The following is a 17,715-nucleotide window of genomic DNA, read 5'->3' on the forward strand; positions in this document are numbered from 1 at the left end:
TTTCTGAGTGTAATGAAAGTGCGAGTTTGACGACAGAGGGAGGGACGGCGAGATGACTCTACAAAGAGAAGTGCCGCCCCACAATAAACAAACCGACACGCTGGTATTTGCTTGAAGCCTTAATTTGGGGTTTGATTCAAATCTTTCGTCCCTCTTAACGGCGCTCACTTGCTTAATGCCTCTGCCCCTCCCAGTGTTCCCTTTTGCATCCGCTCACTCGGAAACCCTGAACAGAGTTTCGTGTCTTGATGATATTCTCTATTTATTCCAGTTCAAGATGTTATAGAGTGCCGTCATTTTGCTCGTTGTGCAAAGCGCTCGCACACAAATCCAGAGCAACCATGTGTTTTCTTTTGACCTTCCGCAGTCATCCTTCCTTCCGATGTTTGCGTCACGCTTGGATCCAGAAAACGGTATTGTGGACAGCCCAAGTCCGAATGTGAATGGTTGTCTTTTTGCCACTTTCACACTGTTTTATTCATTGTTTAACTTGACATTGTTTGTGTGTGGACAAATGTTAGCTAAAAATAACTGGAATACTCGCTCCTTATTAATATTGCCCTGCCTTCGTCAGCATACAGTGCTCTAACATTGTTTTCATTTTTTTTTTTATATTTATTGAAAACAAAACGCCCCACGTGTGGTTGTACTGTTTTAATTCTCATTGTTTGACCCACTCTTGACAATTTCCCTTTGAATTGACTAAAGAAATAGGCCGAGTCATAGAAAACTTACTGTCCTTGTTTGATCACTAGTATGTGAACAATGCCTAATGTCTTGTGTAACAAATACATTCAATTAAACTATGAATGAAATGATAGAAAAATAAAAACCACACACATGGCGAAATATTGAAAAAGGGTCTGAGTTGTTTTTTTTTTTTTCTTTAAGACCAAACGGATGGATGCATAAATGACTCTTTATGCACATTTACTAAAACAAGAGCCCTCGTAATATAATTATCTCTGCCACACGGAAGACATGTGGCTGCCATGTTGAACTGAACAACAAGCGTCTACAAATGAGTCCACAACCGGGAGTCCAATCTGGCCCGTGGGCAGAGAGAACTGTTCATTACTTTAGCCACTTGAGGGCGCAATGACATACTTAAATGGTGTCCTGAAACGCCTGATATTAACGTACTTGAGAAGATGAAAAGATGACGACTTTCAGGTGCAAAGTGAGACAGTTCCTTCAAAGGGTATTTAAAGATTTTAGTCAGAAATTTGAGTCAACACATTCAACTTAAATCATTGGATTAGTCAGTGGAATCCCTAAATGTGTTTTTCATTCATTCATTGCCACAACTTGTATGTATTTTGATGTTGACATTTATAAGGTGGAGGGTGGGTGAGGGGGGGCAACTGCAGCCACTTTCTGAAAAGTTTCTGCTTGAGTTTATATGGTGTGATAAGTCAGTTGAGGTCATCAAGATGTCCAGATGGATGTGAAAATATGTGTCAATTTAAAAGTAGGGATGGGCGATTACTGATAGCAGAATGAATAATAATAAAAAAAACTGTCCTTATTTCAAGTTATCAGTATTCACGTCAGCAGCCGATAATGTTATCTTGTGGCCATTTTATGATCATGAACTAGAAATGAGAAGACTAGAAAATTGTTAATTGAATTCAATTTTAAAGAAATATATATATTTCTTCAAAAAGATTTGACTGATTGTTTTTTGGGGGGAGATATGTATCAAAAGTGTGGTCTGAAAAAAAAAGTGGCTTTGAACAACCCTTTTCAAACGATTTCTACACCTTAAAAAGTTATTTTATAAAAAGATACATAGAGTATACATGTAGACCCGGTTTCATGTGTAAGTTGCCCCTGGACTTGAACCTGCACTCATTCTTGTGAAGACATTTCAGATTGCTTGTATGTCTTGCAGCAAGAATTGGAAACGATAATGAATGTGAATATTTTCAGGATCTTTTTGCATATATTTGCATCTAGACAGTGTGAAAAAAAAAATCATTATTAAGCCACAGACCTTTTGGTCCAGCTCAATGGAGATCCAATTGGGGTGAATGTGACCCCTGAACTCAAATGACCCCCCCCGGCTCAAATGATGCAGCTGAGTTACGGTTAAGGCACTTGTGCGTATTTTTGTTTTGAATTCTTTTCTCCTTCACCGCACACAGAAAAGCCGAACGTCACCAGGAAATAGGTGGCAACGCCGTAGTCCGGCCGAGCGCCAGTTTTGTTGGTTGAACAACAATGTCACGGTCCGACCCGAGCCGCACGGTTGCCAGGCGACCGGGCGGAGCCGGCCGGGCTACGATTACACGCCATCCAGCACATAGCTGGCGTACGGCTGACCGAGCAGTCGCTCTACCTCCGACTTGGGCACCACCCAGCACTGCTGCACGTGTCGCCTGAGTAGCGAGTCCTTCAGCATCTTGTCCTGCAAGGTGACGGGCAGCAGCTGAGAGCCCCGCCTCAGGACCCCTCGAGCCAACGTTCCATCCTCGTTTTCCCCGTGGTGAGGATGAGAATCGCTCACTGCTGCAACGCTCATGGCAGCATGCTGGAACTGGCCTGCGATGGAATGTTAGCAATTAGCATTTTCAGAAAAAAGAAATAAAACTACAAAATAAAACATTTCAGGACTCCGTGCCACAAAACAGATGGCTGACATCGGCCTCTTACCCAGCAGGCCTCGAGTGGCGGCCGACAGCCCTCGTCCACGCGTGATGTAGAAGCCCAAGTGCGCCATCTGCAGGTAGCTGGGGTGCTTGTAGCGATGGAAGAGAACCAGGAAGTGCACGTCCTCGGCAAGCCAGATCCAGCAGCCCCGGTGGTTGTCCACGGCGACCGTCACGCCGCCCCTCGTCACCGATCCCATTCGATTGACGCTGAGACTGTCCCGCCCTTCGCCTTCCACCGTCACCTCGTCCAGCGACACCGTAATGGCGATGACGCCCGAGCGGTCCGCCGCCACCGCCGAGATCCTCAGTCGGTCGAAGTACGTTCGCGAGCGGCTTTCGTGGCCGAGCTTCGGGGGAGCTCCGGTCAGGTGTCCGTCCACCAGCAGTCCTTCACGGGGGTACACACTTTGTTATACAAACAGAGAGCAAGCGTGTGGACCATTTTCAAATAATTTATCAATAACAGGAAAGAGTACCGTACTGAATTTCATTTAGAAATACATTTCAAAAAGGTTGCCAGTTTCGAAATAAAGTGATATTTTTCACATTTGTAATGCACAATACTATTTATGGGGGTAGCATGGCTCAGTGGTAGAGTGGTTGTCTCCAAAACCAGAGGTTGTGGGTTTGATCCCTGGCTTTTGTGACCATGTTGAAGTGTCCTTGAGAAAGATACTGAAACCCCTAATGGGGAACCGCACAAATGCTATTTTTAGACCACAAGGACTTCATTAGCTTAAAACCGGAAATGGGACAAAAAGAAGCTCGCTCATTGACAATCCATGCAAATAGTGCTTGTTTTGTTCTTGTTTATCCCCGGAAAAACATGCCGAGTAAATTTAGTTTTGCCCAGAATTAATTTGACAACTTCATTATTTTTCATGTACAATTAATACCTTTAAAAACTTTTTTTTTTTCCCCCACTTGCTGTCGACTGAAGATGACATCATCTGTGCTGAGGAAGTCGGTAACGACCAATCACGGCTCGCCTGTTTTCTGAGTTTGGTCAGTAACCTGAGCCATGATTGGTCGTTACCTATTTCCTCAGCGCAGGCGATATCATCTTCAGTCGCCAGCAAGCGGAAACAAATGTTTTGTAAAAATTGTACATGAAAAAATGATGCCATTATCAAATTAATGCTGGACAAAATATGAACTTTTTACTGCTGAAAATGGCTCAATGAGTCAAGTATCCCTGTAAAAACTCTTTTTTTATTACTGGTATTCTTGTACAAATGGTTCGTTTTTTTGTCGCTCAAGCTGTCTTTACAGTTACTGCCACTTATGTTGTTGCAATACACCAGAGGGATCTGTGTTCTGACGTGCCAGGATGTGGCAGCCATTTTACATTAACAATTAACAGACAGCAAAGCAAGCGTGACGAATGAGAAAATGAACCTCTTTGCGGGTCGTCCACCAGCCTGAGCACATCGTCCGCTCGGCCATCGACGGTGAAACACAAGTTCTGTTGCTGCTTTGGCAATTGGAGCACGAAATGCGGATCTCCATCCGCTGCAACAAAAGAGCAAAATTCAAACTCAAGACATGCATTTGCCTTGACATTTGAACGACCAACTCCACCAATCAGTAGAGCACAATGAGAACGCCAACAATCTGTTTGATCCACTGGTATAAAATAAATGAAGCTACTAGTAAATGAGCAGGTCACCTGATGAGGAGAAGTGCTCAGCGCTGAGTCTGGACGGAGGTTCTAAAAGCACAAGACATTCAACTAAAGGACAATCCTCTTCACTGCCAAGCACTGAAATCAATCACAAGACTGCACATGTACGGATGGCGTCGTCACAGCGTCTTAACAATTCAACCGTCGGACGACGATACCTACCGAAGGATTCCGTGTCGGCAGCGTTTCCCCCTAAAAGGAGAGAGAGGAAAGAAGGCAAACAAGTTTTCAGGGAGGAGAGGCTTGTCTCACGTTCTCAACTTACAGGCATCATAGTTGAGATCGTAGTCGTAGTCATACGTCGTCTCATAGTCTGGACAAAGCACACGGCAAAATTGAGTTTTATGAAGTGATTCTTTACCATATTAAGAACGATAAATCATACTTACCTTTCACAAGGTCGATATCTGTTTAATAAAAGATATATAAATGACAATGAGAATTTTCTTGAACCAGTGCATCACAGTATTTTTTATAAAGATGGAAAGGAAAAAAAAATGTCTTCACCTTTTCTCTGGATCTGAATGGAGGTAGAGACATCTAGTGGAAAGATAAAGTAAGAACATTTAGTTTTGTTTGTTTGTCTGTTTGTTTACATTTACATGTAGGTAAAGAACAATTATCAAACTGTGTCGCCCATGTGAATGGATCTAAGATGTATTTTTAAAGGGAGAAGATATTACGGCTACCAAAATTAATGCGTTAATGCTAACAAACAATTTCAAATCCCATTGGTGCGCTAAAAAATTAGCATTGAAGTCACGGTCGTCATATAATTTCAAAAAGTGAAAAGTCACACACACATTCTTCAGCAACTTCCCCAAAAATATAACATAATATTATTCACAGGCATATATTGTTACAACTTGTCACTAATTTTCTTCGATCATGACTTTATTCAGGGTCATGCTGCATGCGTTAATCACGCTTTTAAAAAAAAATCACAGACGTGAAAGGGAATTTGTGTTTAATGGCGATTTTTGGAATGAAGCTATTTGATTGTAAAACAAAGTGCTGTTTTTACAAAGTACAATACGGATATATTTTTTTGGTTGTGTGTCTAGTTTTACAGTAACAACAACAATAATAATAATAATAATAATAATAATAATAATAATAATAATAATAATAACAATAGGCCTAATATATTTTAATCGTAACACACTACATTTAGAAAATAAATCTCAAAGTGCACATTATAAAGTCAATTAAAATCAGAGTAAAAAAAATCAAGAATAAAATGAAATAAATACATAAATAAAATACAATTAAATTATTATTTTTTTTTTTATTTTCAATTAAAAAAAATCAGGATAGGACAGTTTTATAGTCTGTGCCCACCTGTTTCACGATGGGCATTAATAGGAAATGTTACAATAATAAATAATTTTCCTTAAGGTAAAAGCGTACTTGTCTGCTCATGTTAATAAGAATAATAAAAACTTGAAAAATATACTTTAGAAGAGCTACAAACTTAATTAGCAAAAAATTTTAAAAAATAAAATAAATCACAAGTTAACTATAGAAATCATCATTAATTATGATTAAAATTTTAACTTATTCATTCCCAGCCATTTTCACTTGAGCAAACCCCTTCGCTCCGGCTGTTTTACTGGATTTTGACTAATTTTACAAAGCCCACAGAATATTGTGTTCTATTGATATAAAAACATGGAACCTACCAAAAGAAAGATTAGAGTCTCTTCTTTCACCAGGAAAAAGTACATTTCCACCTCTTTCCGTTTTTCAGCTATTCGCATTAGAATATAGCTAAGTTTCATCATTATTCACACATCTGTTTTAAACTGCGGGGGAAACAGCTTGTTTGCAACATGACCCTGGTTGATCTCTTATACTCTGCTGCCACCTGCTGGCCGTTTTTGTAATAACTACAATTGCTTCAACCGTTCTTGGCAGTTCAGAGGCTGCATCAAAACCTTCTGTATGTTCTAGCATTAAAAAAACAAAACAAAAACAAAAACATAAATACGTCTTTGGGACACTGGTAATATTTAAAATACGTATTTATACGTTTTTGGGAGCAAATGAGCTAATTGATTGTCATCTCTTTTTTTGTATTAGTATGATTCTATTCTACTTTGGTTGTGAAAGTGCTACATAAATGAAGTTAGGTTGGGTTCTTGGCCTGAGTTGTTTAGTTGAGGTAAGATGGTAAAGAATTTACCCAGAAGGCCTGCTGCCTCCCACAACCTGGGCCCATCCGTCACACCAGGCATGGGCGCAAAGGTGGCAGCCAACAGGGTGGCGACGCCGATTCTGTTTTCTACTGCAGCCTTTGTGATGTTTCCTTCTAAATCAGGAGCAGGAACCGGAGTGGGAGTGGGTGGCGTGCTGCTGGCGTCTGGCCGAGGAGATGCCGTGCTGCTCTCCGGTTCCGTGCGCCTGGTAGCGGGTGGGAGCCTTGAGGATCTCTCGAGAAGGGCGGGAGGCGTGCCGCCGCTTGCCACCTTTGGCTCCACGGTGGGCAAAGGTGGCATGGAGACTTTTCCGGGTGCGGAAGGCTCTGCTGTCTTGGGAAAAGGGAGCAAAGAGCTGGACATTTTCCCAGCAGGAGGCACAGAGGCACTTTTGGAATCATTGTGGGAAGGCTTTTTGCCAGAGAATGGCACAAGGCTGGAGGTTGGCGTTGTTTTCACAGTTTTTGCGGTAGGAGGAGGTACTGGAGGTTTTTTTGGTTGTCTGGGAGGGTTTTGCTTGTTGGTTCTCGGGTTAGAGAGGGGCAGGGGTCTCTTTGCGGTGGGCGTTTTGGTTGTTGTCGCAGTTATCGAGACGGAAGGCTTCGCCGTGGTTGGAGCGACTTTATCCGCATCGGGCTTCACGACGACTAAAGACGTGACGGGCGTGACAAAGTTGTACTCCAAGGAGATGTTGGTGGCCTTGTCTGCCAGGAGCTTCTGGGCAACGGCATCCGTGGTGTTGAGTTTGGCGAGGAGCAACTCCTTGATGGTGAAATACGCCCAAAGACGCCGCACAAAGCTGGACATGCCTTCGGGAGCCCCCGAGCAGTCCGGCGTGCGCCAGGTGCTGTTGATCAGGACGTCGTTCTCCAGCTTCACGCGCTGCTTGGAATCACTGGCGGAGAGGGACACCTTGAAGTCCTTCAGCCCCGCTCGAAGCCTTCCGGCCACCACCAACTCGGAGCCTCGGAAGTAGTTCGGGAAGAGAGAGCGAGTGACGTCGAATGCCTGATGGTCCAGGTAGTCCAGCTGGACGTCGGACAGCAAGGGGCTGGCCACCTCGTCGTAGAAGCCTTTGAGCTGCAGGGCGGCGTCTGCGTCCTCGTAAACCATCCGAGCCACGCCGCGGTTGTCCAGAGCCAGACGTTTGAGGAGCGGGAAGTCGGCGTCGTCCCCGAAGGCCAGACCAAAGAGAGAGGCCGAGCCCAGCGCCTTCTTGGCGTTACTCAAGATGGCGTCGCCCGCCGTCACGCCGATCGTGGCCTCGCCGTCGGTGAGGAAAACCACCAGAGGGACGCGGCGGGAGCCGGAGGACGGAGGGTTGATCAGCTGGGCGGCCGAGAGCAGAGCTGCATTGATGTTGGTCCCTGAAGAGAGATGGAGAGAGCAACGCTGGAGATAAGCAAAGACAGAACAAAGATTAGGCAGACCTGAGCTAGGTAACATTCAGGCAGGCAAAGGAAAGACTCAAAACCCCAAACTTGCCTTCAAACCATAATTTGGAATCTTAACCCTTGCTTGAAAACTGAATTTAAAATCATAAACTTGGCTTCAAAAAAATAAATTGAAACCCCAACTCTTGTTTGAAACCATATCCTTGATTTGAAACCCTTTTAGAAGTAGTGTGAAGGGGAAGTCAACGTTAAACATTTCTTGACAATAATATGCGACCTCACTAGTCTTATCATGACATTCTGATTAATATTACATTTATGCTATGAGTTCTGAAGCAAAATCCAGCCGATTTTATGCATCTCAGGGGGAAACCATTTTGCCACAAGCCGTCGACTGAAGATGACATCACAGTTGCAGGCATCTACCAATCACAGCTCACCTGTTTTCTGAAGCTGAGCTGTGATTGGTTGTTACCTGAGCCCTGAGCAACTGTGATGCCATCTTCACTCGACAGCAAGTGGCAAAATGGCTTCCTTGATATTGATGAAAACTGCTGGATTTTGCTGCTTAACTCATATTCCACTAACACAATATTAAGCAAAATACCATAATTAGACTGGTGGCACTGTATAGATCATATTATTGTCAGCATTTTTTTTTTCTTTGTTGACGTCCCCTTTAAGGCAAATGTACAAGTAACTTGAGGGATTTAATTAATTAATAATAATAAAAATAATAACAATAATAATAATTATAATAGTAATAATAATAACAATAATAATAATACTGAATCACCTTCAGAGCCCAACCTTGACTTTTGAATGACTCTAGCAATACAAATCCAAAAGGTAACGATGTGGACTCACATCCTTCCGCGATGATCCTCTTGACGAACTCTTTGGCGTCTCGTACGTTCTGCCTCGTGGCGCGCACCGTGCACCCTTTCTTCCACGTGTGAACTTTATCGGAGAAGGTAACAATGTTGAAGTGGTCTCCTTCCCGAAGGTCCCCGAGGATTGTGCTCATTGCCTGCTTGGTCTGCTGGCACAAATCGCAAAAGTCGAGGCTCGTTCCACAGAGAGACGACACTTAAATACCGACAACAATTGTCATGAGACAAAAATGGAACTGTACTTGTAATTAACATGATTCCTAAATATTTAAAGGGATACTTGACTTATTTAACAATTTTCAGCAGTAAGAAGATATTTTTTCCAGAATGTAATATTTCATTCTTTTTCATGAACAATTAATACCTTAAAAAATGCATTTGCCCACTTACCGTTGACTGAAGATGACATCATGCGTACTGAGGAAATGGGCAACGACTAACGACCAATCACGGCTCACCTGTTTTCCAGGTTTGGTCAGCACACTGACCCATTGTTGGTCATTACCTATTTCCTGAGCACAGTTGATGTCATCTTCAGTCGGCAGCAGGCAGAAAAATGAGGTTTTAAAGGTATTAATTGTTCATGAAAAATAATTAATTTATTACATTACTTATAGACAAAAATATCTTCTTACTACTGAAACTATGGCTAAATGAGTCATGGCTCCATGACTCAGCAGTAATGACAAGTCCTCTCTTTATTCATACTTTTTCATTGCTTTCAACACTAATGGAGTGTCACTAAAGACACTTTTACTCACATACTGTAATCAGAAAAAACTTACTTTCTTTTATGGCACAGCCAAGTTTGTTCTTGACAAGTTAGCATAGGAGCTAACACAGCTAGCATGTACACTTGAGCAAAACGAACATTAGCATTGTTTTGCCACCCAGTTTTCCAAGTAAAACATAGGAATTTAGATGATTTAGATTTAGCGTGCAAATAAAATGCAAAGGATACATTCTTTCATACTCTTCTTCTTTCATACTCAAGCACATGAAACATTTTACAAATGTTTCATGTGCTTGAGTATCTGGAACTGGATTACACAGCAAAAAATTAACGGATAATAAAGTGTAATGTGGTTTAACCGGACAAATGAAATTATAGCCTATTTTTCTTGAAACCATAAAAAAAGTTATAACATATATGGTCTGTTACAGAATATTGGTTCCATATTTTCCTCCAATTCCAGAATGAGCCAAGAATGATTAGGGAAGCAAAGCATCAACATCATCATATTTGGCCTTATCTTTTTGACAAGACCTGTTTGATCTTGGTGCCGATCATGGAGCCGCTGACATCGATGACAAATATGACATCCTTGGGGACCACAGGAAGTCCTCTGGGTGCAAAGTAATGCACAAAGTAGCCGTCAAACACCTGAGAGGCGGCGAGAAAACAGACATCATACGTCTCCGTTTGACAGCATCGGCTTTCGACGATGTCACTAACCTGGATGTCACCCATCAGGTCTGTGAGGTTCACGTCGTACTGGATCAAAAAGTCGGCGTTCAGACCCTTGGGGGAAATGCTGACCTGCTGCTGAGTAGTGGGAGCGTAACGAACCCGAGCGCAGCCAACGCTCTGGTTAATCTGAGTCGATGCAGGAGGGTCTCCGACACCTGCAGGAAAACCGGCATGGCAGGCCACCGAAAGTATTTTTAATAGTTATTTTTCTAACCGAGCAATTTCTTGTGGGGTTCCTCAGGGAAGCTGTTTAGATACACTTTTATTTTCAATTTTTATAAATGATTTACCCTGTGTTGTAAAAAAAAAAAAAAAAGTAACGTTTGTGGAAAAAAACCAAAAACGTTTTTGCTGTATTAATTTTGAGGACCACAGGAAGACTAGCAATCATTAGTTTGTGGAAGCTAATGCGGATCCGAATAAAGAATAAACATGAGCCTGAAAGACCTTGAGCGTTGTTGTCGGCCAGCAGTCTGCTTGTCCGAAGTGGAAGGACCTTGATGAAAGTGACGCCCGTCGGCTCGGCGAGACTGACGTCCAACGTGAGGTTGGAGACGGGCTGGCCGGGCCGCAGACCCACACTAAGCTCGTAGCGGCCCAGGCGGCGAGGTAGCAGCTCCTCGTAAGTCAGGCGGAAGGACATCCGAGCTCCTGCTTGCACGCTCACCGCCACGCGAAACTTCTCAATCTCGCGCTCTCTAGTGAAAACAAACGAGCGTTATTAGAAAGAACCACGGGAAGTTCCACTTCAGCTGCCATTTGACACCTGTTCATCAGTCAACACTTTATTATTGTCCTCCTTCAACCAGGAAGTAGATTGCTAACCAACAAACTGCTAACTTCTAGTTTGGTAGCCATTCTGAAATGACAAATTTGGTTTCAATAGAAGGCAAAAAAATTATTTTCCTTGCTGGGGGGCGGGGGGGGGGGGGGGGGGGGCTTCATTCTACTCAAGAATGCTAAGCTAATGGTAAAATAAGATAAGCTAATCTTTACTGGTCCCACAATGGTGACATTAAAATAGATAGATCAATTCAGCGTTGTAACAAACCAAAGATGATGTTTGCCCAGTCCACTAACTTGATGTTATGTGAAACTAACTTGGTAGCGAGCAGTCCGGCTGTTTTTCCGTGCTTCTTTGCCGCGTCGTATATTTTCCTGGCTGTGGCTCGTTCCTTCACCTGCGCCACGTACTCCTTGCCGCTGGACGTGCTGATGGGAAAGACGAAAGACATCAAGGAGACAAAGTGGATCACCTTCAGTGGCCCAACCACAACAGACTCCACATTTCAAACACTTTAGACACATTTCTCAAGTTAAATGCCATCATCACAATACAGGACCATAATGACACTACGACGAGGAAATTGGTTGCGGCTTAACTCTACAAAACTTTCATTTTAGTTGGAATTGTTTACTTTCAGGCGGCATTGCGGTTGACCTCACAATTCAGAGGTTGTGGGTTCAAATCCAGGCTGTGTTCACTATAGGCAGGTAGGCTACTGGTTCGGTTCATTCCAAAAACATGAACGCCAGGTGAACTGAATATTTAAAAATGTCCTGACTGGTTCTTTGTCTACACGTGCCCTGTGATTGGCTAACGACCAGGCCCGAGTTTCCCTGCCTCTCGCACGAAGAATAAGCGGCGCGCTATGCTAAAAGGGAGTGTGGATAATTGAGCTCAATGGAAATTATTTTTCCGAGCAATTTAAAGTCGGACCCGTGTCACGAAACGGTACCAACGTATTTCATCACGCGTGCACACTTCACCTTCATTGTTAAAGTGCCACGGCAACACACATGTTGCTTGTTAGCAGCGGATGGCGTGTCAAAAGGAGGCATGCTCCAAAACAGGCTGAGTGGAAAAATAATTTCCCCCATGCATGCAGCACCCAACAAAATCCCAGAGACAAGCCGACTCCCCGAGCTGTCCAATTCACACTTATTTCTGCGGGGGTCACATGACACGGTGCTAAATTAAGGTCAAATACTTAGAATAAATATATTCCGGGAGAAAAAAAAAAAACTTCAAACAGCAACTAAAATAAACGTGTGCATGGGAGTGAAAGGCGTCTTGTCCTGGCTGCGTGCGTGCAAAGGTCCGAGTGGAAAATGGAAGGCGCTTTTGTTTCCGTGCTGTGGAGGTGAACCACTGGCTGTGCGTCCACCAACAAAGCCTTCTAAGTTTCACATGCACCACTTTTTTTTTTTTTTTTCCTCCTCTGGGTATTTGCCAGCGGCACAGGCTCAGAGTGTGCGAAAATATGCATTGGTGGGGGGAAAAAAAACACATTTTAATAAATAGCTGCCAACTCGCACATAGTTAAAAGGTGGAAAGGCGGCAGTGGTCGGCGCGTGCACACGCAGGGATGTGGTGGGTATATGCGGCATGTCCCGCTTGGCAGCGGGCCACAGTCAACTGTGCCGCCGTCGAGGGGGGAAGCGCCACTGGGCAAACTTCTGTTGTGAACTTTCTGGCCGGCAGGCGCGCACAAAAGGCGCCATTCACACTCATTCGGATTCCCGCTTCCGAGCAGCATGATGGCTGCCGGCGTGCGCCGTTGACTTGTTTGTTTTGTTTAAATTTAGCACTTGGAAATGAGCGCGCTTCCCAACACCCTTAAGTAATCAAACGATGCCCCGCCCCCTGATGTCTTGCGTAATTCCTCGCAACTTCTCTCTGGAGTCTTGATGTTCTATTTGCCCTGGAAATGAATGCACTTCGGTCACGATGTGTCACCCGAGATGGAAGAAAACATCAAAACTCATGCACTGGGACATCCATAAAGTTCACTTGTGGATATATATATGTTGATATATTTGGTTTGTCGATTTTGTTCCTTTGACTGGTGGCTGACTGCTTATAGCATGTCCGCCTCCCAGTAAGGACGCAAGATCAGGGCTCTTTACTGTGCCACTCTTAAAACTGCTGCGTCAAAAATTACCAAATTTTGGTCAAAAATTGGAGCAACCCGCTACTTGGGTCAATTTGACCCAAGTTTCTAGACCCAAGAACCACAAGAAATTAGTTTATTTAGTTACAAAACAACTCAAAACAAATGATCAAATTACAGGTTGGTGAATTTAAAAAAAATTAAAATAAAATTGGGTTGTTTTTGACCCAGCAGTTTTAAAGGGTGTATACTCATATTTAAGGAGGTAACGATAAGGGCAATATCGTGACATTATAACTGCCACAATATCGTCGTCGTCATGTTCACAATATTTAAAAGGAAACACATCTGTTAAAAAAAAGTCAGGTAGATTTCCACTTGTGCAGTTCTAGCACCCTCTAGTGGCTTGTTTATTAGTGCAATTTAATTTTCATTTGGGATGTTTTGGCCTTCTGTTTAAAATCTATGCTACATGTCAGATGAAGGGGAACGTAATTTGCTTGTGAAGCGATCAATGTGTGCTTGCATTAGCAAGAGAAGTGCCTCAATATTTTTATTAGAGATTGTAGGTGGTTTATATGCATTGCTGTTGTTGTATTTTTTTTTTACAATATTGTGACCTTTTTTCAATATCGCCAACCCCCCCCCAATATTGTGATAATTTTGTTTTGACGTACTGTTTGTTTTCAAAACAATCCAAAGTTGGGTCAACCTTTTGATCAAACTTGGGCTATTTTTGACCCAGCTGTTTCAAGAGCGCACGACTCCACAGGCTAATGCTACATTTATCAAACACGACCCACCCAATTCCCAGGAGCCTCTTTGAGCAAATCCGAGTGCACATCTGGACTTACATGGAGAAGTTCGAGATGAACGCGGAGGAAGGCAGGTCCACCTCGAAGGCGGCCTCCTTGGTGACGGCCATCTGGTTCCAGACGGAACTCTGCACGCTGGTGACGGCGTAGCGGGAAACCACACGACACTTGACGTGGTAATCCGTCACCTTCAGCTGCAGGTGCGGCACATATGTGAAATGTGAAAAGCAAAAAGTCATACATTGGAATACTTTTATGCAGTGTGCTCACAGCTGTTTCTTTTTTTTTTTTTTTTGGTGTGTGTAGCTATCACATCAGTTATTTGTGTGGAGTAGATTGCTTTATTGGGATATATAAGTTTTTCTTTAACCCTCCTGTTATGTTGTGGGTCAAAATCACCCGCTATCAAGTTAAAGAACAAAAAATAGTTTTTTTGCATGCATGAAGCTTGAAATGGTTCATTTTGACATATTTGCAATTAAAGCAGTTAATAATGCGCTATAGCTATGTTTCCCAGGATTCTTTTGGAACTTTAAGCAAATCCCAAGTCAAACTGACTCGCTGACTGACAAATATTGTTTTGTATTTTTTTTTTTTTTGCTGTGACACATCACATCAACAACCTATACTCTATAAGAAATTGTTAGTTTTGACATATGCGCACTGAAACTGGTATAATAAATGATAAACAATGTTTATTGGGCTGTTTTGGAATATTAAACATTGCGGGACAAAGTGACACATTCAAGTGTGAAAAAGTACAATCATTTTTGTGACTTTTGGGACATTAAATATAGCTGGGTCAAAATTACCCATTTGAAAGTTAAAGGCAAATTAATATTAATTTTGACGTATTGCCATTGAAAACTGTTAATCATGGGTTACTGTATACATAATTGTCAGAATGCTATTGGAAGATCAAAAATAGCCTGTTTCAAAGTAAACAACTACAAACAGCAGGTATTCATTGAATCTTGTTTAAAAAAAAAAAAAGGTTCATATGAAATATTTGCAAAAAAAAAAAAAAAAGGGGTAAATAATGTTTAACAGGAAGCATTTTCATAATGGGTCAAATTGACCCAGGAACATTATTGTCATTTCTGACAAACCATCCTAACAAGAGTGTTAAGATGACCTGTCACTATATTTTGAGAGGAAATATTATGTATCAAAAGTACTAGTGGTATTGTTATACTGGTATCGGTTTGGAAAAAAATGGTATCGGACATCACAAAATGCAGTTAGACAGGCCAATGTTGTCAGGCTGCCAGCTGTGACGTGTTTGTTCTTCTTTTTCTATGTGAGGGAACACTCCGATTCCCTCCACCAACTCAACAAAAACAACACAAAGCGACTCCCCGCATGCCGTCTGCTTGTTTACGCGAACTGCGTCAGCGCCTGCTGAGAGCAGTGCGCTCATCCAACGCCGTTTGCCATCCCACAGCCCGCTAGCTGACATTTCTAAGCTCCAACTTTCTTTTCTTGTTCCAACTGAAATCATTCCCATTGAAGATCTCAGGTCAAGCATTGACATGTCACTCCGGATGTTTTCGTATGCCTTTACACTGAATGAGAAGTTTTACAGATTATGACATGCGTAGATCGACGCCATTCTCAAGATGGAGGTCTCTCGTCACTTCAGCACACTAGTTGAGTTGTGATCGTTTTGATGCCTTTATGACAGCGTTGAAACCAAACTGGGCTCATTAGGAGAGGTGGAAAAAGTACTGGGGCTTCAGCGACAACAAAAATTTCTGAAGTTCAAGTCAGTTGTATTGAACTTTTAAGTTGTAATCTTTTAGATTACGACTGTTTGTTTTAAAAACTTTTATTTAGATCATTTTTATTAGCAATGTTTGCATGGAATCCTGATTTAAGCAGCATTTTTTAATTTTCTTGAATTTAAACTCAATGATAATTATGTCAAATTTTCCCCCAGACAATACCGGTATAACTAGTCAACTCGAGTAGTCACTGATACCGATGCCAAGTACCATACCACTAGTAGGCCTAACCTTGATACAAAAACTTTCTAAAACAAAACAATTATGGATCATTTTTATATCGACATATTTATCAAAATATAGCACGTTTCCTTAAAAATTGTATGAAATTAATGGCAATTTTCTATTCTTCCAATTTCTACTTTCTCATTGTAAGACTGCCACAACGTTGCGAGTACGGTATCTTGGAATAAGGCATTAATGTTAAAATTGACTCTGAGCATAATGTTACAAAAAGATTAACTTCATTACAGTACAATATTTATTAAGTACAGCTCAGTTAAGGTGAGTGCAAGTTGAATTTAATCTTTAAAGGTTTGATTTAAAACATTTAGAAGCTTTGAATGTAACTCCTACGTGCAATAAATTTGAATTAAATCATTATTTAAGAACTGGGTTTTTATTTTCTAATGGTCAAACCTAATGTTCATACATAGCCTACTTGAAATACTGTAAACTTTTTAGGAACCATTTGGATATTACTCAGGGTTGTGGTTCTTGAACAGACGAGTTTTATTTTGTAGAAAGGTTGAGGGCCTACCGCGTGAACTCGCCGTTAAACGTGTGCACTTGTGCACTGATAATCTCTTGCTATGATTCGTTTGAACCTCTGCAATTACAACAAGCAGCGGGCAGGCAGCGTGCAGTCGAGTGTGGAGACTCACCACTGGTCTGGTCACTTTACTTTGGCGTTTGCTTCTCTGCAAGAGACGAGAGAGCCACAGTAGTGAGTAAGAACAACAACAAAGTGCTGGCGTTGCTGAGCTAAAACAAGAACAACTAATGATGGGTCTTAAATTGGGGCTGCATGGCAACACTTGGACAAATAATGAATCCCGACCATTCACCGATGGAGGGGGAATAAATAAAAGCTCTCAGTGTAGGCGCTGGGCAGGCGGAAGGCGCACGTGTGGTTTCAAACGTTCATTAGACACAGAAGTCATTGCCGTGTCCACACATTACATCCGGGTATTTCATACAAACAACCTGAAGAACGACGTGGGAAACATAACTTCTAGGTGGCTCCACTTTTATTTTACACTTCAAAAAAGTTTAGACCAAAGTCGAATATATTTTCATGTTTAAAGTGTGCACCTTAAATAATAATAGTTCACAGATACTGTCTATATATGTGTCTTGGCATCAAGGGGAAATAATGTCCTCACCCTTGGAAGATTTTGTCCAGGATGATCCGAATAATCCCGAGATAATCCCTCTTGCGCGTAAAACAGGAAGAAAAACGAGATGCACTTGATGCTCCAAAGCATCATTTCCATGATCAAGTGTCTGTTTTTTGTTTTTTTAGACCCTCAAACAGAAGTAAAATGATGTTCGCACGAGTGACGCACCTCACATTTTAACCACCAACTACTACACGCACGCACGCGCGCTGCCAGCTTGCCTGCTTGCTTGGGGCTCCCACTCCTTCCCTCCTCCCTCACGTTGGTGGAAAACACACACACACGCACACCAAATATATCCCCTAGCTCGGGTACAGTGAGCAACAAGACGGCGAGAAGTTGGAAAGAAAAAAAAAAAAAAGTCTAGCAGTTTTTCTGCGCCTATACTGGAAATTTCGCGGGTTGCTGCCACTCAGATTCACTTTGTGGAATGACGGATTGCTGACATGCACGCTCAGTTATGTGAGCAGAAGAAAAAAAAAAATGACCAGCGTGCTCTCCTCTGCCCACCACACTGGAGCCCTTTCA

General features: G+C 42.3%; 1 protein-coding gene across 2 annotated transcripts; it reads right to left on the bottom strand.

The window, feature by feature from the left end:
- Positions 1-639: 639 nt before the first annotated feature.
- Positions 640-17,463, bottom strand: itih6 (inter-alpha-trypsin inhibitor heavy chain family member 6). Of its 2 annotated transcripts, none has more exons than XM_077513260.1 (17): positions 17,173-17,463; positions 16,672-16,707; positions 14,043-14,197; positions 11,396-11,506; positions 10,742-10,992; positions 10,280-10,449; positions 10,091-10,207; positions 8,798-8,969; positions 6,524-7,903; positions 4,846-4,878; positions 4,728-4,745; positions 4,604-4,651; positions 4,501-4,530; positions 4,324-4,416; positions 4,053-4,166; positions 2,656-3,042; positions 640-2,544 (listed from the first exon to the last, which is right to left on the bottom strand). In XM_077513260.1, exons 1-17 carry the CDS (start codon positions 17,281-17,283, stop codon positions 2,288-2,290), a joined length of 3,483 nt encoding a protein of 1,160 aa, XP_077369386.1. In that variant the 5' UTR covers positions 17,284-17,463; the 3' UTR covers positions 640-2,287. The 2 variants fall into 2 exon arrangements, with proteins under 2 accessions (XP_077369386.1, XP_077369388.1); XM_077513262.1 differs by having other exon boundaries at positions 4,324-4,365; positions 17,173-17,462.
- Between the last annotated feature and the right edge of the window lie 252 nt (positions 17,464-17,715).

This window comes from Festucalex cinctus, chromosome 2 (assembly GCF_051991245.1).
Source record: "Festucalex cinctus isolate MCC-2025b chromosome 2, RoL_Fcin_1.0, whole genome shotgun sequence".
Lineage (NCBI taxonomy): Eukaryota > Metazoa > Chordata > Actinopteri > Syngnathiformes > Syngnathidae > Festucalex > Festucalex cinctus.